Source organism: Adiantum capillus-veneris, chromosome 7 (assembly GCF_014529385.1).
Source record: "Adiantum capillus-veneris isolate H3 chromosome 7, ASM1452938v2, whole genome shotgun sequence".
Taxonomy (NCBI): domain Eukaryota; kingdom Viridiplantae; phylum Streptophyta; class Polypodiopsida; order Polypodiales; family Pteridaceae; genus Adiantum; species Adiantum capillus-veneris.
Window position 1 is genome coordinate 14,918,380 of NC_140937.1, and position 24,189 is coordinate 14,942,568.

Here is a 24,189-nt window from a genome sequence, read left to right on the forward strand (position 1 = left end):
CAAACAGGTGATCATTTCCTTCATTTTAAATAATTGTAAAGGGAGACACCAATAAGAGAAATGGCATCTCTATTATGCATACACTCTAACAAAAGTTGGCTACTTTGGTCTCCATTACATTTCTAGTTCTCAAACAAGAACCACCCCGAAAATGTCTAGACCTCCACTATTGTGTTGTATTGTAAACGTTGGCTTGACTTGCGTCCCCAGGAAATAAAATTAGGCTATCCTAAAAAATTCATGATCACAAGTTGCAACACTAAATTTGCCATTAAAAAATTCTACAAACGCCCGCTCCAAAGGTAGCTCCTTAAGCTCCTTGTTTTTGGGATTCACTTGCATCCTTAAACACACTTCTAGAACTGTTGTTCCCATGGAAGAAAGGAAATGGCCCAACAATTGCCATGTATCTCACCTAAATAAACGCAGTACAAAGAGCATAGGCAACATACAGGTCCATAATCTTCAGCTTGGTGGGAGTGGCACCATAGGCCGATATGCAGAGAAGACAAGAGTGCTCGGACCTCACTAGTAGTACTCGCCATCGCTCACCCGAGAGCGTCTTTACTGTGGTTCCAACAAAATGAGCGCTCACCTCATGAGTATGATTTGGGGGGGGGGGGGGGGGGGGGGGGGGGAGAGAGAGAGAGAGAGAGAGAGAGGGTAGAGAGGGATATATACATAATCGCCCTCAGTTACTTGACTAGCTCTTTCACTCACACCGCTTCATACCGAGTGTTTCCAATCCACGAGCAAAAAAAACCGAGCAAAGCCAATTTCTGAGCAAATATGAGCAACACCCTTGACAAAATGATGCAAGCGCAAGGTATACTGAAGAAATAATCATGTCATGCAAGATTCAACCACCCAGAATCTCAACACAAAAGGTTCATACAACTAAAATCACCACAAAGCAGCAGAGGCTTCAAAATCTCAAACCTTCTTACATGTTGAGTCTGTAACAGTCACAATATAAAGTGCTTAATTATGGATGCATCCAAAACACCAAAAAAGGTTAGAGCTAACAAACTTCCACCAACAAGTCTATGAGGCCACTCAGGTACCTACCAAGGCTTGAAACAACTCCAACTTTGTGAGTGTAACATGATGCCCAACCTCATGGGCAACAAAGTTCAAACCAAGGACGCAAAAGAATACAAAGAAGATGTGTTTATAAGAAACAAATGTAGCATGTTTGTTGTACCACATTTGGAAATTCTCACACGACGTGCAACGAGGGAATTTTGCAAGGGTGACAACATAAGTAACTTCTTTCTCCAATGACCCAATTGTACTCACATGGAACACATGTGATGTGATGGGGACCCGGGGGATTCACTATGGATTTCCGTATGGTATCACGTGAGTGTACAAGAGGGGGGTTTTTAGAGGTCAGACATAAGCGTATACAATAGGGGTAGCCCCCCATTATTTCATGCTCGTACCGTATGCATAAGGGAGGGGGGACCTACCCCACGGGGGGGGGGGTATTAAGTGCTTATGCCATAAGACACATGCCCTAACAAGCCAATTAAAGAATCTTTCACATGAGGGTGTTGTTCTTGGTATTTCAAAGAGTAAATTTACTCCTTTACCAAACTAAGATAGCTATACGAATGAAAAAATATGGTACCTCCTTGTCCTCTCCCTTAGCTAACATCTTTAAGACTTGTTCAACAAGCTTCTAGATTTGTTGGGGTCAATGATACCATAAACTTGACTAATCTTCTTCTATGTGTGCTTTGAAAGGAAGGAGAGAGAGACAGATTTGTCTGAGACTCCTATCTGCCTGCTCTGCCCACGTGTCTTCTTCTCCCTTCGTCCACTTGACTGGCTCCCCGCTATCTCCATGAAGCCTTCCCCTTTTCCATTTGGTGGCATCGGCTTAGATACCCATTAATAAACCACTTTCAAAATTGACCACACATACGGCATACTTGAATACCCATACTAATACAGATCAGTTATGGATGTTGTACTTGGCAAATATACTTGCTCTTCTATTCAATGTTCGGGAAAGATGTGTGTTAGCTTAATATCGTGCCGTTTTCAATTTCAAAAAGTCCGGTTAAGGGCAAGGGGAAAAGGAGAAATTCCGCCTCAAAATAGAGAAAAATAGTGTAAAAATCCAAGAAAAAATCTAATTTTCTAAAATCTCCTCTTGAAAAATTTAAGGAAAGAAATTTTGTATGTTTGGAAAAATGATTTTTCCCGAACACTGCAAGTTCTATTGAATAGAGATCAATTGTACATATCATTTGGTGTCTACCTTAAACTTGGTAGGCCTCGTGACTTTGTCACTTGTTCCCTAGGCACTAGTAAGGTCTCTGTCAGACGTAGGCGCAAGACAAGGCCCAAAAATCCCTGCTTGGGTGCTTTGGCTGTCACACACAACGGAGGCTCTCTCCTTTCGAACGTCTACATCAGCAAATCAGTTGGTTCCACTTCCGCTTCTCCAGGCACGAGCAAGAATTTGTCGCCTATTTTCACATGTCGTGCCCTTTTTGCTCTTCATGTCCACTACTAGGCAAAGATGACCGAGGGGTCTAGGCCGGGTGAGCATTCGTTGCAGCGGACGCACACAATAGCCAATACCTTTTTGCCATGTCAATTGCACACACATACGGGCAAACGTGTGTGACACGAGCCTAACTGAGTTCCAATTTCCAAAAGCCAGGGCCCGAACTTTCCAATTCATTAAAGAGTGAATGGATGGGGTGCTGCTCATTTCCAATTTCCAAGGAAAGGAAGAGAGAAAGACTCAGCTAGAGCATGAGAGGCTAGAGCTAGAGCCAGGACTCAGGAGTAAATTGATGAATGCCCATTCCTTGGGCGAATCTAGAGAGAGAGAGAGAGAGAGAGAAGAAGAAGAAGAAGAAGAAGAAGACGAGCGAATTGCAACAGCCTAAGAGGGGGAGAGATGGCAAGCACAACAGTAGCCATGGCTGGCATTGTGTCGCCCACCACTCCTGCCTTGAACTCCGCCGCCAAGGTCTCCACCTCTGTGGTGCCCTCCTTCAAGCCCGCTATGCTACCCATCCGCACCAACAGCTCTTCCCAACCCGCCTGTCAGTGCTCCCACCGTGCCCTCTTCTTTCTTCTCGCAACCGCCACCCCTGCTGCCATCTTCGCCAAGGAGGCTCTCGTTGTTGCTACCATCATCAAGGTGGAAGGTCCCCCTCCTCCCTCCGGTGGCCTGCCTGGTACCGATAATGCCGATCAAGCCCGAGGCATGGACCTTCCATTGAAGAAGATTCCAACCACCTAACAGGGCACCATGCCTGACGAGGTGGGAAGCATTAGTTCTCTAGAATCGTTGGATGTCAGCCGCAACAACTTGTCTGGTCCGATGCCAGAATTCTTGTCTGCATGGTTCAATCTGAAAAGCCTTGTGCTCTCCTCAAATACTTTCAATGGCAGTATTCCTAATCTGTTGGTGAAGCTCGTCAATCTTCAAGTCCTCGACCTGGCGGAAAACAATTTATCGGGTAACATTCCTTTCTTTTTAGGCTCATTTGGCTCATTAAGAGTGCTAAATTTGACTGGGAACCACTTCACGGGTGGGATACCCTCATCTCTGGGGAAGCTCTTGGCCTTGCAAGTTCTGGATCTGAGAGGGCAAAAGCTTTCTGGGCCCATTCCGGTCGAGCTTGCCGGTTTGCCGAACTTGCAAGTTCTTGCTCTTGCTGGTAACTCTCTCACAGGTTCTGTCCCTTCAGTTCTTAGCAGCCTTTCTACAGCCCAGGTTTTTGATTTCCAGAGCAACAGACTGACTGGCACCATTCCCTCTAGCTTGGGTATGCTACAAAAGCTGATGGTTCTCTCCTTATCAGACAACCACTTGTATGGCTGCATTCCCTCAGATATTGGTAATTGCTCCCACATAATGGTTTTTGAGGCCAGAACAATGGGCTAAATGGATCGATACCAACAGAGACGCGCATGTTGGTGAAGCTACAGAAGTTGGACATAGGCATGAACAACCTTGCAGGTTATATACCCCCACAATTATTCAATTGTACAGCCTTGTTAAAATTGGACCTTGATTACAACCACCTGACAGGGCACACGCGCTCACAATGGGAGGCCATCACCTTGCAAGCGAAGCGATGCATGACTTGTGGTCGTGCTTGTGATGGCCATAGCAATCTAGGGATGGGCATTCATATCACATATAATTGCTTAAGCATAGACGTGCATTCATATCACATATAATTGTTTTTGTTCAAAAAGATTAATCTTTTAACGAGTTGCTTTGTAATGTGTTTTGATTTGAAAAGTGAAGTTTTTCATGGTTGTTTAAGAGTATGCATTATTTATTATTTAGAGAACAATCCATTTTATATGTGTGTCTTAAATCTTATGTGGGAAGCTTACTAAGTAGGTGGCTAGTATCATATGTTTTGAGATTGAGATTTGTATCAATTTACAAGGCAAATGTTAATCGTTTTTTGACAAATTACATTGAAACGATTGGTTTATTTTAATTTAGTATTCATTATATTTGTTGTTTTTCATGGTTTTTTCTCTGAACATCTATTGCAAATGAAAACACAATACAATGTACACTTCTGTTCATTTGCAGTTCAACATGTATTTTTGCAAAAGCATGTGCTTCTAAAATTGTTATGTTACTAGAGTGAGTCATTACATTCTGTACGAAATCTGTATGAGGGGGGATGAACGTCCGTATCTTGTGCGTATGTAGGGGGGTAGGTTAGCATGTAAGATACCGTACATAGGGGGGTTTCTCTAATTTTGATGCACGCAGGTGACATCCCCCCATTACTAATAGTGAATCCCCCAGGGATGGGGACGAGTATTACCTCTTGCAGCAATGTCGGATCCATGCTTCTTTCCTATGCAATTCTACCTTGAAAATCTCTTGCTAGCTTTGATCTCCATCTAACAAACTTACTGTCCCTGAACTTGGGGTGAACCACACTCGATACAGATCCATCGACTTTGACATTGTGGTTGCACTTTATGCTTGCATCAATGTCTTTAAGAACAAACCCATTGTGCTCTAACATTTCAACCTTGGATGGTTGCATGTTAGTGCCCTCTACCACTACCCAAGTTCTAGGAAACCATGGCATCCATATTCCGACTATGAGTATTACTACTATTGCAAAACCATACAAAATTCTCAACCAAACCTCTTGGAATGGATCTCTTAGCGGGATAGTTCTGCCTACCCCAAAAGCATGATGCAGGGATTCCATGTCTCACAGCTGCTTCCATCTCATTTATGAACCTACCACAAGGAAGATTTTCCTCCACAAGAACACCAAAGCATGTCATTTTCCTTCCAGACTCTGTATGCCTAATTGCCCACATTGTTTGGGGCACAAGTATGTCAGGTCACATATGCTGCAAAGTGCAAGCTTCACGCTAACCACTCATAAATACACTAACCTCTCTTGGGATTGTAGTATACTCAAGCATGTGGTTGTCCTCCTTCAATATTTCCCTAGTTTCCACTAGTATTGGTCTAGATCTTCGAACACTTTTCTCCCTCACGGGTTCTCTGTTCATTTCTAGACTTGGCATCTCATGCAAGGAATAGTGGTCCATGTTTATAAGCTTCTTTCCCAAGCCACCTACTACCCGCTGGCTCATAAACTTTGCAGCCAAATCTACCACAACTGGTGAAGTGCATGTGTGAGTTCCTTTTAAGTACACATTGTACCTCGCACTTTGCAATGCAGGTAAGGCCATATCTGCACATGTCGCTTCATACAAACCTATCCTATACTTTTTAAAGTCTAATGGACATGTTCTTTTTTACTTGTAAGCCAAGTGGGTTTTCTTGCAAGCTGGCGACAATAGTCATTATTGAGGGAGCCATCTGGATGAGCAGCTAGCTTTATCTAACTCTTTTTGGGCTTGCAAATTGCAACTTTAATGTACCTATTGTACATGCAGGTGCACCCACAAAGAGAGAGAGAGAGAGAGAGAGAGAGAGAGAGAGAGATGAATGTGTGTGTGTTTTTGTCTTCTTTGGGAGAGTGAGACATTGGGAGAGACTTGCTGAATCTTAAACGCGAGCATGGCTTGTACAAGCTCTCTTACTTTCTTGCTGGATTTTTCTACGAAAGATGTAGATAAGTCATCCAACAATACTATTACTTTTTTTCTTACAGGGCACATGGATATCTCTATATCGACATGCACATTGTTTTTTCCCCTAACGAAGGAAGGAGATTCTAAAGCCCAACTTGCATGGTTTACCTTGTTATTTAACCTTCCACAATATTCTGACTAGCATGAACCGGTGCTTTCTCTGTGTCAAAATTCTTTGCAGGGATGGCCGAGGTAGCTTCGAGGAGGACCGGGATTCCTCATATGATACCATGGGAATGATGAGAGATGGAGTTTCCCCTAATTTCCTAGATTTTCTTTTGGAGCCGATCAGCCATAGCGTCAGGAAGAAAAGAATGAACTAAAGTTAAAACTACTAATTAATGGAGCCCAAACTGACGTCGTTTTGTGACAGCCCCGAAACTGACATCGTTTTTGACAGCGTTTCTAGCAAGCCGCTTTCCACCGGGTGCAAAAGAGAATGGAGCTTAGGCTTGAGCTATGCCTGCACGGCAGGGTCGATGCTGCTTTTCACCAGCGTCATCATCATGCACATCACCAACAAAGGAGCTGGGATCAAAAGGAGAGTATACCTCACGCGTTCTGGAGCCGAGGGTCGAATACAGGCCGGAGCTGCGAGTTTTTGACTGCAGAGTCTAAGAGATCACACATAGTTATTTTCGCTGCCATGTTATCCTTTACTGTAGATGCAGCGTGGGCTGTGTCCATATTAGCTCATGATGATGGGCCTAGCCCCACCCCCACTCCACTTTGTCTCTACCCTGTGAAACCTGTTGAAACCAGTCCGCGCCGGCGCGGACTGGTTCTAGCAGGTTCCAGCAGAAGAGAATGATCGTGACGAGGGTGCAGGAAGAACTTCAGGCTTGAGCTGTGCACGACAGAAATGTGGAGATTAGGCTTGACCTATGACCACACGGCAGGGTCAATGCTGCTTTTCACCAGCGTCATCATCACGCGCATCACCAAGAAAGGAGCTGGGATACAAAAGGAGAGTATACCTCACGCGTTCCGGAGCCGAGGGTCGAATACAGGCCGGAGCTGCGAGTTTTTGATTGTAGAGTCTGAGAGATCACACATAGTTATTTTTGCTGCCAAGTTACCTGTACTGCAGATGCAGCGTCGCCTAGCCCACCCCAGTCCACTTTGTCTCTACCCTGTGAAACCTATTGAAACCAGTCCGCGCCGGCGCGGACTGGTTCTAGCAGGTTTCAGCATGCTATACAAATTCCAATACTATGACTCGCTCCTCATTTCATTATCTAGAATCTTGGCAGATCCCCTCTTGATCTTCCCCATGGTTGATACCGACGATAACTAAAATCAGCTATGCGCGAGCAGGACATGAACTCGAAACTTCACCAACCAACCTAGCGAACCATATCTCTGCGCTAACCATCCTAGCACCACGACAATGCTGCCTACCATACAATGTCTTCAACATACAAATAAAACCCCCTCGCTTGATGCTTGCACACTCGTGCTGCTCAGCTGCACTCCTGGCCTCTCATGCAGTACTATCACCCTCGCCACCATCTGGCAGTAAACACATTTTCCTTTTCAGCCGGGAATGGGTATCTTTTCAGATTCACGTTAAAACAAATGTTTGAGACACCTACTCAGCTCATCTGCACACTATTCAAAGCAAAAATATTGTTTTTTTTAATTTTAAAATTAGCTCCAACAAGCTATACAAAGCCAGATAACCACCACATATGTCCTTGGTGAAAGTAGTCCAAACCATTCCGCGCCGGCGGAGACGGGTTCTAGCACGGGGCGGCGCCACCGCCACCGCCGACGGATTCGGGCAGTACTATGGTAGATTATTAAAAAAAAAAAAACAAAATCGGCTCCTTGATAAACTGGATCACTTTTGTATTAAAATGAATTAAGATGCTTTTGTTTTCATATATTAGATAGTGTTGATATTGACATAAGAATGAACAAAGTGAGAGTACTTGGATATGTGGATAAGAGGAAAGTTTTGAAAGCTATGAGGAGTAGAGGAAAAAGGGCAGAGTTCTTGCTAGAAGCATTTAACAGGTTTCACAATCATTCATCATATGATGCAGATGATGGGAGTACTTATAGCCCGACGAGCTACCATATCAACAATTACAACTATAGCAAACCTTCCTCATAGTTTGGTAGCCATATCCTCACGCATCATCCATTCAAACACAACTACAATTATGTGAAGCATGATTACAACCATTATAATTACTAATTTACGGCCGGTCGCATTCAGTGGCCTCTCTCTCTTTTTCTCTCTCCCTCTTTATCGCGTGCACATGGGCTTCTCTCAATTTTGGAGTTTAGCCTTCATGTCGCAAATTTTGACACGTGTAAAGGGCTCCCGCTTCCGCCATATTATGTTAGTTTAGATAATAACCTCAATGATAAAGCCATGGCCCACTACAATTATGGTACCACATCAATCGAAGCCCCATCAATTACAATTATAATTACCTCAATGACAAAAATACATACACATAAATACTATGCCACTAATATGTTTAGACAACTTTCTGACTTCTCCAAATGTAATCCAGTTTCTCTCAAGTTTAATACATTCATCCATTATAAATACATTCATATAAATGCATTCACGTTATTTACCAAATGAAAGTGTATCTCTCACACACATAAAAATAAAATTCTGTAACAATGAGGGCATTTAATTATGTAGTCTAGCAACTAATCATGGTTCCTGGGGAAGGGCTTCCTTGATTGATGATCCTCTTTATAATGATCAAGTCAACTTAGTGTCTATTTCCACAAGTTTTGATGATTTTGATAATCATGTAGATTAGAGTGAGAGTACAAACACTGAGTTGGATTCAATGGATGAAGTTCCAAAGATGGCTAGTCAAAAAGCTACTTTGAAGCTTGTCCCTGTTCACATAGTGCCTGAAGTGGCTTCGTGTGTGGATGAGGGGGATGATAGCCACTTAAATGTGGACAAAAATGAGGACATCCTCAAGTCAACAAGGTCTTTAGCTACTTGGAGTGTCTAGGTGTGTCTTTATGCATACTTAATCCATACGCGTGTGCTCGTGGTCTCAGATCAGATGTTTTGGGTCTGGAGATAGCTTTTGCCAAATAGTGTTACATTAAAGAGAAAGGAGATTTTATTGTTTTAGTGCACAGATGTCAAAAGAAACCCCATTGATAGGTAATCAATAATAAGCAAATAAAGGTGCTAGCTACAAATAGAAGTGTTGTTCTCAGAGTTGGTTGAAAAGAGATAGAATCTTAGATAGATCTAGCAAGGTCCTTGTTAACTACATTGATTTTCCTCAAGGGATTGATATCCCGCCTAGCTTCACCATGGAGATGTACTAAACCGAGATATTGCTAGTTTACTAGAGAAAATTAAGTCGTCTCTATCTATCACTTGAGAGTTGCATAAATTTGTACTTGTTTTTTATACTTCCATTGTTTTGTTGGATATCTTCTTCTTACATTTTATTTCATTCTATAATTCATTAACAGACATTGCTATCACCATTTTTAAGTCTCTATACATTTCAAGTTGTGAGTGTGGCAGCCATGTTCTCTTAAAGTGTATGCCGTGTATTTCGTTTGGATGAAGTGCATTGCAAATATACCTATAGGCAAATGTAATCCACATGATGTCGGACCCACTATACGATGATTTCTTGAAAGATAGGCCTCGAAGGCGGCATCTGTTTATTGATGATGGGTGTGATTCAAGTTAAATTATGTGGAGCCATAAACAACGATGAGATGATTTGGGATGGTAGTCTGTTTTGCAATATCTTGTGCTCTATAGCTCTTTTGTACTAATGTTTGAAAATGCATTATCATGTGACTTAATATACATTGATTTTTGTGTAAGTCTCTTTTGGTATGTATTTGTGGTTTGCTATATCTCTTGAATTCTCTTCATCATACTCTATGACCACTTATCACAATGTTATCACGCTTGTTTTGTCTCTTTTTCTTTATCACTTTTGAAAATGTCTGTAATTCACAAATAACTTTATTAAGGGGCTCGCTCATTTTTTTTGTTGCTCGGAAAAACACGCTCGCCATCTTGTAAGACTCCTTCATACCTACCACTCAACTGTAGAGGTAGGTCACACTCAGCACAAAGGAACTCTTTCCTTCTTTGTGAGCCCGACTGTTTTTGGCTTGATTACCTTCATCCACAATTTGCACGCATATATTAAATCATTTCTTGATATACACTCACACATACACTTTATTCTCTCTCTCTCTCTCTCTCTCTCTCTCTCTCTCTCTCTCTCTCTCTCTCTCTCTCTCTCTCTCTCTCTCTCTCTCTCTCTCTCTCTCTCTCTAACACACACACAAACATGCACCTCACGATATTTAAAGAGCAACATACGCTGCATAGAGTTGCAATTGCTACACATATCTCCCTCAGTTACTCGACTAGCTCTTTAACTCACTTCGCTTCATGCCTACGACTCACCTGCAGAGTTAGGTTGCACTTGCACGAAGGAACTCTTTCCTTCTTTATGAGCCTGGTCGTTTTTGGCTTGATTACCTTGTCCAATAATTTGAATGCATATAATTAAATCATTCATAAGCATTTGACCACACTCTTTCCTCCAAAATCACCTCCCTTACAAGGTATTATCCTCAAAAGAATTAGATGCCTAGCAAAGCTTTGTAAGAACACACAAGCTAGACATCTATCTATCGACATATTTTTCAAAATGACTACTCTCATGGCAAGAAAAAAACCCGATTTTGGAGTTGTGGATTCGTCCTCCTCCTCTCAGGTAAGGATTCTGAGTTCTTTTATCTTTGGATTTAACTATTGTTCTACCCTACTAAGCCGGAAACTTCTACTGCGGCTACTTCAATTTTTTTCTTTTTAGATATAATTAAAACATCAATATTCCATTCTTGATGTACATACATTAAATGGAAAAAAATGAATGTACACATTTTCACTTATTTTTGTCAATTCTCTTTTTGAATCATTCACTTCAAGTTGTGAATAAGATATATAGATTAATACTCCAACACACACACACACACACATATGAGAGAGAGAGAGAGAGAGAGAGGGGGGGATATAGAGAGAGAGAAGGGAGAAAGCTCCCTCCTAAAGCTCTCTCCAGGAGGAAGCTTTTTGAGGGAGCTTTTTTGGATTTTTTCTACTACAAGTAAAAATATGTAAAAAAAGCCCCCTCAAAAAGCTTTCTCGGTTCCCATCCTCAAAGACTGTACAGAAAAAGATAAAATAGACAAAGACTTTGAACGATAATGGTAGAGAGAATATAGGAGGAATTGATACTAGTTGAGTGTTGGATGAGCAGGGTTTTCCCCATGATATACTTGCAACTAGAGTAACATTGACAGAGCTTCAACGTATGTATTTGAGTGTGCTTATTGTCTATAAATCTATGCTTGGGTGTCAGCTTGAATATATCTAAACATCCAATAAGCTCTAAAGGATTCAATGAATGACGGCTTCCTCTTCGTCAAGCAGGGGGTAGTAGTAACATTGAGATGTTTGCCATCATTCCACTCAGGATGGCGACAATCAGACTGAGGTGAAATATGGTGTGACATTAAGTGTAACACACGTACAAGTGTTGTTGCACCCTCCTTTTGGGGTATTTGAACATGGGAAAGAGGGGACGATAGTGCACACGGTACTTGTTCAAAGGCACAATTTATGTGGTTCTGCAATGATAGTGTGGATCACACATGACAGATCTGTAACATAATCACTCATTGCCCTGTAAGAGTTCCCGGTATATGGCCAATGAAAAAGGGAACAAACATGATTGCTTTAGATTTGTTGACATTAGAGACAGGAGGCTTAACCAGTGAAGAAGACTACGGTTACAAAAACCAACAATGTGCGTTATTGGCTAGGAGTATCAATTCAAGCCTCGAAGAGAATTGAATCAATAGTAACTATGGAAGCCTGGATTGTGCAGCACACTGCGTGAAGGCAAGCATGCATGAAAAATTCATGGTAGAGACATCTTCTTCACAACTCCGGGGGGAGAGGTATGAAGTTCATATTACAAGTAGCCCGATGTGTACATGTAGAGGCTTTGCAGAATGAGTGGAACAACGCAAACCATATATAGCCTGCAAGCATATATACTTCATCTTCCTTCGCTACTTTGGCCTGGATTTAAACCACAATATATTTATCCATCAGAGCAAGGTGAAAAATGAATATTTGCTTCGTGTGTTCAACTGTCGAGATGCAAGACATACAACCAAAATGTATTTAAATCATTTCGATCACATCCCCTTGTGCAAAAATGTAATTTTAGGACACAAATTGTAATTGCAAATTAAATGGAGTAATTATTTTTTAGGGAAGTCATGATTTGAGAATGTGGCTTGTGTCTTCCTATTCTTTTTCTATGTGCGAAGCATATTTTCTGATTATTACATGTGAGCTATTGAATTAATATTGTACTTCTATTTGGAGAATTTTGTGATTTAATACGGTGGCTTGTGTCTTCTTTTCATTCCCCTATGTTCAAAATGTGAGAGAAAAGCAGGTTCAAGTGCTAAAGAAAATGAAAGAGGATATGTTGCCAAAGAGGGCATGCAATGCTATGTTGGTAACTGTGTTGATGGGAGTTGTGATGGCATGTGTTGTTGTAGTGCAAATGGTTCGGAGCTCTGTGGAGAATGACAAACTTGCACTTATGGATAGCCAAGGTGGCCCGCCAAGTCGACATGAGGATGATGATGAGGCAGAAACAGAAGGGGTTGGGCAACTTTTTGATGCTCATGGTTGTTAGGAAATAAGACGTAGCTAAATAGATAATTGAGTAGATTACTTAATGGAGAGAGACAGATTTATATACACGAGATTATAGAGTAGAGAGAGAGAGAGAGAGAGAGAGAGAGAGAGTACACACGATATACGTGGTTCACCCAATGTGGGCTACGTCCACGGGAAAGCAGCCACTCAATGGCTTTAGTACTTCAAAACGAGAAGTAGTTTACAAAGGGATTATACCCTTAATGGAGCTCCCGCCTTGCTTCACTCTCACCACCTCACACTCACCTTGTTGCATCAACTTCTCACTATGAAATGTGTGTAGAAATGGCCTCCTTTTATAGGCCAAAAGGGCTGCCCTCTCTTATGAGAGACAGCCATGTGTAGCCGCCCTTGTGCGAATAAGTCCAAATCGGACCCTCCAATCCGCCCATGTGTGGCCACCCTTGAGAAGACAAGTCCGCTTTTGAATTCGGCCACCGGCCACCGGCCATTGACTTCCGACCACCGGCCACCGGCCATTGACTTCCGACTACCGACCATCGGCCATTGACTACCGGTCACCGGCCAACCGACCGGTTGTTTTTCGACCACTTTCCGGCCGCCGTTCGGCCATAATATTCCGACGAAAAAGAATATTCTGGCAAAAAAAAAGTCTCGAGGGCCTCCGCCCCCGAGGCCTTTAAAGTTGCCCCTGATTCTTGTCCGTGAAAATTTTGGTTTCCGGTGAGTGATTTTCCTTCACGCACGATGGCTTCTCCTCATAATGGGGGCCTTACAAATGTGCGCTTTTACCACAGAAAATTACAAGGGTAAATCAGGCTCCATACTTAACAATCTCCCACTTGGAGACTGATCTCCAAACCAAACCTGTGATTGCTTTCCATTCTGGCTTCTTATCCTTGAATGCCGATTGAAGATGAGCAAAAGCTCAACTTCTCCTTGTTGACCACCTTTGTAAACATGTCTGCAGGATTTTCACTTGTATGCACCTTTCCTAGCTTTAGTTGTCCCTCTTTCAAAAGAGTGTGTATGAAGTGATATCTCACCTCAATGTGCTTTGTCCTTGAATGAAAGGCTGAGTTCTTCGCAAGATGGATAGCGCTTTGGCTATCACTGTACAAGACACAATTGTCTTGTTTGAATGCAAGCTCTTCTAAGAATCTGTGAAGCCATAGAATTTCTTTGCTTGCCTCCGTCATTGCTACATACTCTGCTTCCGTGGTAGAAAGTGAAACCACTTTCTGCAGCTTTGAAGCCCAGCTTACTGCTGTGCCTCCAACCGTGAACACATAGCCAATAGTGCTCCTTCGAGTATCTTTGTCACCTGCCATATCTGCATCAGCATACCCTTCAAAAAAAATATTAGTTCCTCAAAAATACAAAGCATTTGTTGTTGTCCCTTTTAGATACCTAAGTATCCACTTCACAGCTTGCCAATGCTCTTTACCTGGGTTGTCCATGAACCTACTCACAACTCCAACTGCATGTGCAATGTCTGCAGAGCCTTGTCCAGACCATAGCATACATTAGAGAACCTACCGCTGCAGCATATGGAACTTTAGACATATAGGCTATCTCCTCTTGTGTCTTTGGACACATATCCTTCGTTAGTTTAAAATGACCAGCCAAAGGTGTAGAAACTGGTTTTTCATTTTGCATTGCAAACCTTTCTAGTACCTTCTTGATGTAATCTTCTTGAGATAGCTTTATTGTCTTCTTCGTCCTGTCCCTTGATATTTTCATACCAGGTATCCTCTTTGCAACACCTAAATCTTTCATTGAAAAAGATTTGGACAGCTCCTCTTTTAGGTCTTTGATGTCCTGCATGTTAGCACTTGCAATCAACATGTCATCAACATACAACATTAGGATGATGAATTTCCCATCTCCCAAATTCTCCGTGTAGACGCAGTGATCCGAGTTGCATCTTGTGAATCCATGATCCAACATCCATCGATCAAACTTCAAGTACCATTGTCTTGATGCTTGCTTTAAACCATACAAGCTCTTCTTTAATCTGCAAACCATTTTCTCCTTACCTTTTACTTCATATCCCTTTGGTTGAAGCATGTAGATTTCCTCCTCTAAGTCACCGTGAGGGAATTCCGTATTTACATCCATTTGCTCGAGATTTATATCATGAGCAGCCACAAGGCTTAAGACAAGCATAATTGAGTTCATTTTTACAACAGGAGAAAATATTTCATTGAAGTCAATACCTTTCTTTTGAGAAAAACCTTTTACCACAAGCCTAGACTTGTACCTTTTCTTGCCACCTTCTTCTTCCTTTAGCTTGTACACCCATTTGTTTTGAAGTGCCTGCTTACCTTTAGGCAACTCAACCAACTCCCATGTTTGGTTTCGATGTAGTGAGTCCATCTCTACTTGCATGCTCTTCGTCCATTCTTCTTTGGATTCATGTTGCATAGCTTCTTCATATGATTCCGGCTCTCCAGAATCTGAGATCAAGAGATGGTTGAAGGAAGGAACAAACCTTTCTGGAGGTCTACTTGCTCTTGTAGATCTTCGGGGAATAGGTTGAGGCTCCTCATTTGGTTGACGTTGTTGCACATTGTCACCGTTTGCAGTCCTTGAGTCTTCACTGTCCTCAAGCTCCATGTACCCATCACCTGTTTCTTTTGTTTGTTTTCTTTCCAAGTAATCTTTGTACATATTTTGTTCGTTAAAAATTACATCCCTACTCCTTAAGATTTTACCATCTTCAGGATTCCATAGGCGATACCCAAAGTCTCCTTCACCATCGCCAATGAAGAAACACTTTTTGGACTTTGCATCTAACTTTGATCTTAGGTTTCTATCTATGTGCATGAAAGCCTCACACCCAAACACTTTGAGAAATGCATAATTCACCGGTTTACCTGTCCATGCCTCTTCTGGAACTCCCCCATCCAATGCCATTGAGGGTGACCAATTGATTAAGTACACAGACGTACTTACAGCTTCCGCCCAAAGCTCAAGCAGTAGGCCTGCATGTAGCCGCATGCTTCGTGCTCGTTCCATGATTGTCCTGTTCATCCTTTCCGAAATCCCATTTTGTTGAGGTGTCCTTGGGGTTGTCCTTTGCCTCCGAATGCCATTGCTAGCACAAAAGCTTGGCTGCAATATTCGCCTCCATTGTCGGATCTAAGGCATTTAACCTTGGTACCTGTTTCATTCTCCACAAAGGCTTTCCACCTTTGAAATATGGAAAATACATCGGATTTATTCTTCATGACATAAACCCATGTTTTTCTAGTCGCATCGTCTATGAATGTTACATAGTACAATGAGCCACCAAGTGATGGTGTACTTGCAGGACCCCAAACATCAGAATGAACCAACTCAAGTTTTTTATTTTTTCTTTCATTTCCTGATTTTTGAAATTTTACCCTCTTTTGTTTACCATAAACACAATCTTCACAGAACTCTAAGTCCACTTCTTTCAAACCTGGTAGAAGCTTCTTTGTTTGAAGGATTTGCATTCCTTTGGCACTCATATGCCCAAGTCGGTAGTGCCACACCGCACTGTCAACTTCTGTAGTTGCTGGACAAGCTGAAGGTTGCGTGCTAACAGTACACAAGTAAAGTGTACCGACTTTTTCACCCTTGGCAACCACCAAAGATCCCTTTGAGATCTTCCACCGTTTGTTTCCGAATGCAATGTTGTGACCTTCATCGTCCAATTGTCCTGTAGAGATCAAATTTTTGCGAAGAGAAGGAACATGCCTAACATCTTTAAGCTTCCATTCATTTCCGTTAGCAGTTTTGACAGAAATTGTACCTTTGCCGACAATCTCACAAGCTTCATCATCTCCCAAGTATACATACCCAAAATTACCTTTGGTGTAGTCTTGGAAATGTTGCTTGTGTGGTGTCGCATGGAATGAAGCCCCGGAATCTACTATCCAGGAATTAGACACATTGTCTAATGAGAGAATTAGAGCATCTTGCTCTACTTTACCTGCCACATTGGCCTCCGATATTGGCTTGTTGTCTTGAGACTCTGTCTCCTTCTTCTTCTTGGACCAGCAATCCTTCTTGACGTGGCCCTTCTTGCCGCAGTTCCAACATTCAAGAACTGACTTTGTGCGTGACTTGCTCCGCCTTGAGCGATCACGACCCTTTTGGTTTTTGAACCTCTCCTTAAGCCTTCCTCTTGTTTCCACTGATAGTGCAGCACTTGATGATTCTCCTGTGCTTCTCCTTCGCATTTCCTCGCTTAGGAGAACACCCACAACATCATCAAACTTAAGAGTATTTGTGCCAGAGATAGAATTACTTACAGCCATCACAAGGCTGTCCCAACTATCCGGTAGAGATGATAGTATAAGGAGAGCTCGCACTTCGTCATCGAAATTGATTTTCACTGATCGAAGTTGACTTATGTTTGTGTTAATGTCATTTAGGTGTTCTGCAACTGAACCATTCTCTGCCATCTTTAGATTGAACAAGAGCCTCCGTGGTCTTCATCTCCGAAACATTGAAGGCCACCATTGACGCCAAGCTTAACCGGATTGTTCCCAGGGCCTTTCGATCAAGGACAATCCATGCTTCATCTTCCATTGTTGCGGGCTTCTTTGCAAGACCGCCTAGTGGCAAATAGAGGTACTTCTGGTAGAGATAGTCTTCAATCTGCATCTTTCAATGTTGGTAGTTTTTTCCGTTGAACTTCTCAATCTTGAGCTTCCCTTCCTCCGCCATAACTCCCACTCAATTCAAGGAATCCTTTCCTTGAGATAATTTAGCTACGAGCAAACCTTGCTCTGATACCAGTTGTTAGGAAATAAGACGTAGCTAAATAGATAATTGAGTAGATTACTTAATGGAGAGAGACAGTTTATATACACGAGATTATAGAGTAGAGAGAGAGAGAGAGAGAGAGAGAGAGAGAGACAGAGAGAGAGAGAGAGTACACACGATATACGTGGTTCACCCAATGTGGGCTACGTCCACAGGAAAGCAGCCACTCAATGGCTTTAGTACTTCAAAACAAGAAGTAGTTTACAAAGGGATTATACCCTTAATGGAGCTCCCGTCTTGCTTCACTCTCACCACCTCACACTCACCTTGTTGCATCAACTTCACACTATAAAATGTGTGTAGAAATGGCCTCCTTTTATAGGCCAAAAGGGCTGCCCTCTCTTATGAGAGACAGCCATGTGAAGCCGCCCTTGTGCGAATAAGTCCAAATCGGACCCTCCAATCCGCCCATGTGTGGCCGCCCTTGAGAAGACAAGTCCGCCTTTGAATTCGGCCACCGGCCATCGGCCATTGACTTCTGACCCCCCGCCAACCGACCGGTTGTTTTCCGACCACTTTCCGGCCGCCCTCCGGCCATAATATTCCGGCGAAAAAGAATATTCCGACGAAAAAAAAGTCTCGGGGGCCTCCGTCCCCGAGGCCTTTAAAGTTGCCCCTGATTCTTGTCCGTGAAAATTTTGGTTTCCGGTGATTGATTTTCCTTCACGCACGATGGCTTCTCCTCATAATGGGGGCCTTACAAATGTGCGCTTTTACCACAAAAAATTACAAGGGTAAATCAGGCTCCATACTGAACAATGGTGTGATGGATGTTGACCAAAGGGTGGAGCAGTCGGAGGTGCCTATGGATTGTACCGACGATGCTATGGACACATGACTTTTGGACCAAGTATGCAATGAAAGTGAGTCTGATTGGGGTTTTGATGATGCTGAGGATGCCATGGATGAAGGTATGCAAATGCTTGTGGACAAAGCTTTGTAGACCTGGATAGAGGTGATGCAGACGTTAGTCCCTCTACATGTGGAGACTCCTTTGGGTGAATAGTGTGCTATGAGTATGCCGACAGAGATCGATGTGGAGGAATTCTTCGATCAATTGCACTATTTTTTGAACGAGGTTTCTCGTATGGAGAGCCCACTTTCTATGGTTGGGAGGGAGGGTCTCAGTCCGAGTGTTTCTATGTGTTGGTCTAGAGGATGAGGTTGTGACGGAAGGCAATTGGAGAAGGAAGGTTGATGGCTAGGAGAAGCACTATGGAAGGCTACTGCAGGTGAAGGGTGCAGACCAGATTGTCCTCTTTGACCCAAGGGGTGTTGGCTGTTATTTGTGCGGTGCAACAGGTGGCTGGCTTTTTGATCTCGGTGGAAGACAGACTATGGGATGCAGGGGGTGGGGCAACCCACTTGAGGTTTGGTAGCATTGTACATATAGTAGTGTTTTTTAGATTGCTAATAATGTTTTCGAGTTTTTGCCGTTGGGAGAAGAATAAGGCATTTTTTTGGTTGAACATTCAATGTTCAACAAGGGGGTTGGGCAATGATGGTGCAACCAAGGTTGTTCCGTGCTACAAAAAGTGCAAAGCAGGAGTGTACAGACTCTCAAGGGCATGCCAAAGTGATGGGGCAGATGTGAAGCTCAGGAGCAGGCCAGGAGCACAATTATATATGCTATATGTGGTTTTCAAGACCAGAATGCTCTGTTATGGTGCCTGTTAGGGTTGCCTAGTCAAAGTGTTTAAAGTGAAAAAATGGGAGTGCCATAGGTGGTCCTCAGTATGCTTTACAAGCTGGCCCAGACGGCTCATCAAACGAAGCTACAAGGCAAAATCTATGGCAGTTCAAAGCTGGAGTGCATTTCATATTTGAGACGCCAAGTGATGACAGGCGGTCAAAGCCAGTTTCAACATATGGATGTGTAGAGCTCATTATGTGGAGCATGTTGGTCGTTTTAGATGATCATTCGGAGTACCGGATGCCAAGTTATTGCCAACTGAAGTTTCAATGGGGACCTTTGGTGCCCCCACTGAGGAGCTATCTGATTGCCCCTATTTGAAGATGAAGTCATGATTTCGGAGAAGATGAAGTGCAGATGTTGAAGAGCAAGTATGGTGCAAGATGGCGTGGACGGGTTTTCCTACTTTCACTGGGGTGGAAGATACAACAACCTGGCTGCAGGATTATGGATTATTTGTGCTAAAAACAGGTTGACGAGAGAAGAAGGTGCGGTATAATTTTTTTGTTGCTGGTTCATGGGAGTGCAAAATGGTGGTTCAATGGATTACCAACAGAGAAAAGATGAACTGTGAACCTTTGGAAAGGGCTTTTTGATGCCAGTACATGCCTGCGGTACAGATGCATGAGGTAAAGAGAAAGTTGGATGGTCTAAAGCAAAGGCTGGACAGGAGTTTTAAGGCGTTCATTTGGGAATTTGAAGCCCTTTGGCGAGAGCTGATGGAAATAACTGGTACCCACACTGTTGACTTTTTAAATTTGAACAAGTTTTTTTATTGCTTGCATTAGGAGGTCAGGGATAAAGTGGAGACAGATGAGCCCATGATGTATGCCGAGGCGGTGGAATTGGCGAGAGGCCAAACCAAAAGGATATTGAGGAAGCAGCAAGCCAGGCAAGGGTTGTCAAATGTACATAGGCCAATTGAAGCAATGAGGGTCGAGCCGAAGGTGGTGCAAACGAATGTACCGATGCGGAAAGAACCCAAGGTTTTGCGGATGCAAAGAAATGGAGTGGTTCCCATGCTGCGTTTGGCAATTAGGGCTGCTCCAGTTGTGCAAGAGGTGGAGGCAATTCTAGATCGGGCAAGAGAAGTAGTGAGAAATCAAGGTATGGATGTTCTGTCTCCTTTGCAGAATGGTAAAGATCAGAGGGTACAATTTGCAGATGAAGTCGAGGCGATAAAGCTGGAGCATATTCCCAACCTTGAGATAGAAGATGAGGTTGAGCCGAGCAAGTGCAGTTCGACGAATGCTGATACAAGCTGGAAAACAGAGTCAACCCAGTCCAGGTATGAAGAGTTTAATATTTTGCATGTGCATGGGGATATAGTGGATATGTATGAAGGGCAGGGAGTAGTGCATGCCGATATGCCTAGTGAGGATCAAGTGGAGGAGTCTATGTCTACATATGAGGATATGCAGGTAGAAGTGGTGCAGGATTTTTCCAAAAGGGATGAGGTGGCCTTGCCTACCGATGAGGACCAAGGAGATGCAGTGTGGGGAGAGTCTCTCTCTACTTTGGTAGAGCATGATACAGTGGTAGAAGAGGTGATCAAAGAACATGCAGTTGAAGATGACAAGCAGATGGAGTAGATCAACCTTGAGGAGCCGGTAGTTGAAGGAAAAGGGCTTAATGATGCTGATATGGAGGGCATTGTGGGCAAAGAGGAGAGCACGGATTCAGAGGAGGTGGAGAGTCCACTGCAGCAAGCATGTCATATGGCAAATGAAGGAGATTCCCCAGTTGTGTCTGAGCTGTCAAAAGAGGTATGCAACTCATGGTTGAATATATGCTTGTGAGTGTAGCAATGAGGTATGTTAGCTGTCGGATACAGGGTTTCATTGAAAAGGGCCAACTGCATTGGTTGGTTTTGGTAATATGTTTGCAAGGCAAGGTTTGTTGATGGGGCAAGTAAATGGGCGAAGTGATGCTAAAGTGCTTTGGGCATATTGTGTGCATGGATGGCTGCGAACGTGGATAAAAAATTGCTGAAAGGTTCCATAGGCAGATGGAGAAGATCAGTGCCAGGTTTTTGTTCCAGGCGGGAACTATGTGATGCAAGGGGTGGGGCAATCCACTTGAGGTTTTGGTAGCAATTGGCAGGAGTAGCACATGCAATATGGTAGTGGTTTTTAGTTTGTTGATAAAGATTACCTGTTTTTTTAGTTTCTAGAGGAATAATGCAGTTTTTGGTTGAACATGGATGTTCAAGAAGGGGGTTGGGAAATGATGGTGCAGCCAAAGCATGTCAACCGTAGTAGAGAGCATATGCCGGCAGTGTTGTGTATGCTTACAAATGCATGGCGGAGGGCTAGAGTAGATGTGGAGATCTTGGGCAAGCAAGTGGCAGCAGAGAAGTATGCTTTATGTGATTTTCTATACCAAAAGGGCTCAAGATTGGTCCAGATAGGGTGGCAAGTGAAGGAGGATTAAGGTGTTGGTTTTTGGCTTGCATATGTAGAGCTTGAAGTGTTGAAGGAGCAAGTCTAGACGGCTCGTAAAAAATGGAGCTACAGTGTGAAAAAATATTGCAGTTTGAAGCCGGAGTGCATTGCAGATCTGAGATGGACATGCCAAGTGATGCCAGGTGGTCAAAGCCAATTTAGAGTTATGGGTGTGTAGACTCATATTATGGGGCATGTCGGTCTTTTCCGATCGCCAATGAGAGCCAGGATGAGAGAGTTATTGCTAGTTGAAGTTTCACTCGTGGCCAATTTTGAGCCAATTGGGTCGCCTTGGTTGATGTGCCATCTGAGGTTTTCGGAGGCTTGCTTGGGTTTGTATGTGGAGTATGTGGAGAATAAGGTCAGGGTAGTTTATTGCTTGTCAATTGAAGATCAGAAGACCAAGATATTGCAAAATGAAGTTTGGGTCACAGATGGTCCCAAAAGATTTGCCTAGTTTTTTGATCGGCATGGTTAGGCAGTCCGGAAAATTCCAAGTGCGACGAGATTTTATGATCTCAGAGTCGGAGGATGGGAGCTTGGAACTGGTTTGATAGACCGGTCATTGGACCCTTGAGTAGCATATGGCATCACTTCAAAGCATGGGGAAAAAAAGATACTTATTGAGATTTTTTTGGAGATTGGGGAGACCCCTAAGGGGGGCGCCATACGGCTGCCAGCATAAACCCACATGCATAACGGCAAGAAGAGGGCAAGGGGTATTTGAGCTAGGCTGTGAAGCTTTTGTGCTATATGAATGAAGCGCGAGGAGCTTTTAAGCGTGGTGGTTATGGTGTTGGCCGTCATCAAACTACTCGAGTTCCGAGTGTGTTCCGCTTTCCCCCTATCCAACGGCCTTAAGTCTAGTTTCATCCAATTTCTTGAGTTCTGCTAGCATGTTAGAGAAAGCTTGAACGGTCCATTCCAAGGGAACCCCTACTTGCAATGTAGGGACAAAAAAATTCCATCATAAGTACAACATTAAGACCATAGACTAACTCAAATGGCATCATTCCTACCGTTGTTTTTTAGGTAGTGCAATAAACCCATAAGCTACTAGGCAACTTTGTCATCCACCAAGTTCGCCTGTCTCCATCAACAATCTTTGTTAGTATTTTTCACTTGCCCATTGCACTAAGGATGGTAAGGTGTTGATCACTTATGAATCACAAGGAATACCTTCAAAATAACCCTAACCACTTCATTGAGGATATGTTGTTGGCCCTAATCCAATTAAACCCATGGGAAATTGCTCTTGAGGCATGCAGTTAATACCATCAGTTTTTAGTGGATTTTTGCATGATGACTTTTAACTCTATATATGTAAAGCTTCTTTAACAATTCAATATAGTTTTATTTTGTGTTGAGCTCTCTCTCTCTCTCTCTCTCTCTCTCTCTCTCTCTCTCTCATTCACCTTTCCTGCACGCGCATCCTTGCCATGGTTGTTCCACGTTGTCACCCTCCCTAGCCACTCCACCTTACAATGGTATAAGAGCCCACGTGGGTAGAGAGTGGAGATCAAGTGGCATTCTACATGCCTTGCATGTGGTGTATAAGAAATCCAAGGCCACAAATCTGCAAGCATATCAAAATGCCACCTTCTTGCTGTGGTAGGCATTGGCAAGATCTAGTCACTAGGTGGCAGTGGGTTGGCATGTCGCCTATCAAAATGTTGCAGAAAAGCTGGCCAACGAGCATGATGACTTGGCATTGCAGAGATAGCCTATCAAAATGATGCATGGTAGTTGTAGCTTCTCCAAATTTTGTGAGCTACGAGTGCAAATATTTGACAACGTGCATGGGACAGCCTCTCAAAACACTGTATGATAGAGAGCAATCCATAGCAAGCTCAACTTGGAAGCATCTCAAAACGCTCCTAGCTAGCATATTGGTACTTGGCAATCGTGTTGAAAACTTCTCAGCATATAAACACGAATACAAAGACAAATATGCACTTCAAGATGGTGTAATAACCAACAAAAGCCCTCCTTATCACACTTCTTGAAGATTTCAATATGGCATCCAAAGTTGACAAATTCAATGGATCTCGCTTTCACACTTAGCAAATAAAGGTAAAGGGTTATCTGATGTGCAAAAATCTCTGGAGTGTTTTAAAGCCCTATCAACACACAAAGCAATTACATCGGCTGTAGTCACTGGGTGGAGCCTTATCTACCGAGCAACAATGGAAGGATGAGCAAGCATTGGGTATTGTTCTAACTTCTCTAGAAGATGATTTTTCTCAATAATTTGATGATATTCCATCTACTAGTGCTGCCTAGACAGAGCGGCCATTGCAAGGTGAGCATGCTTGACGAGATTGGGACCTCTCCAACTTACAGTAGTCGGGAATTTACTTGCCATTCTTCAATTCATCATATCAAACGCAATA

At 43.0% G+C, this 24,189-nt stretch overlaps 2 protein-coding genes and 1 pseudogene across 2 annotated transcripts; 2 read left to right on the forward strand and 1 right to left on the reverse strand.

Moving 5' to 3' along the window:
• Window positions 1-224: 224 nt before the first annotated feature.
• LOC147453471 (dolichyl-diphosphooligosaccharide--protein glycosyltransferase subunit DAD1 pseudogene) lies at window positions 225-545 on the reverse strand (annotated as a pseudogene).
• A 2,375-nt stretch (window positions 546-2,920) lies between these two features.
• Window positions 2,921-3,268, forward strand: LOC147453472 (oxygen-evolving enhancer protein 3, chloroplastic-like). Its single transcript, XM_086517142.1, has one exon. The coding sequence runs from the start codon at window positions 2,921-2,923 to the stop codon at window positions 3,266-3,268; it is 348 nt and encodes a 115-aa protein (XP_086373268.1).
• A 33-nt stretch (window positions 3,269-3,301) lies between these two features.
• LOC147453473 (uncharacterized) lies at window positions 3,302-3,916 on the forward strand. The gene has a single exon (XM_086517143.1). The coding sequence runs from the start codon at window positions 3,350-3,352 to the stop codon at window positions 3,914-3,916; it is 567 nt and encodes a 188-aa protein (XP_086373269.1). The 5' UTR covers window positions 3,302-3,349.
• The last annotated feature ends 20,273 nt before the right edge of the window (window positions 3,917-24,189 follow it).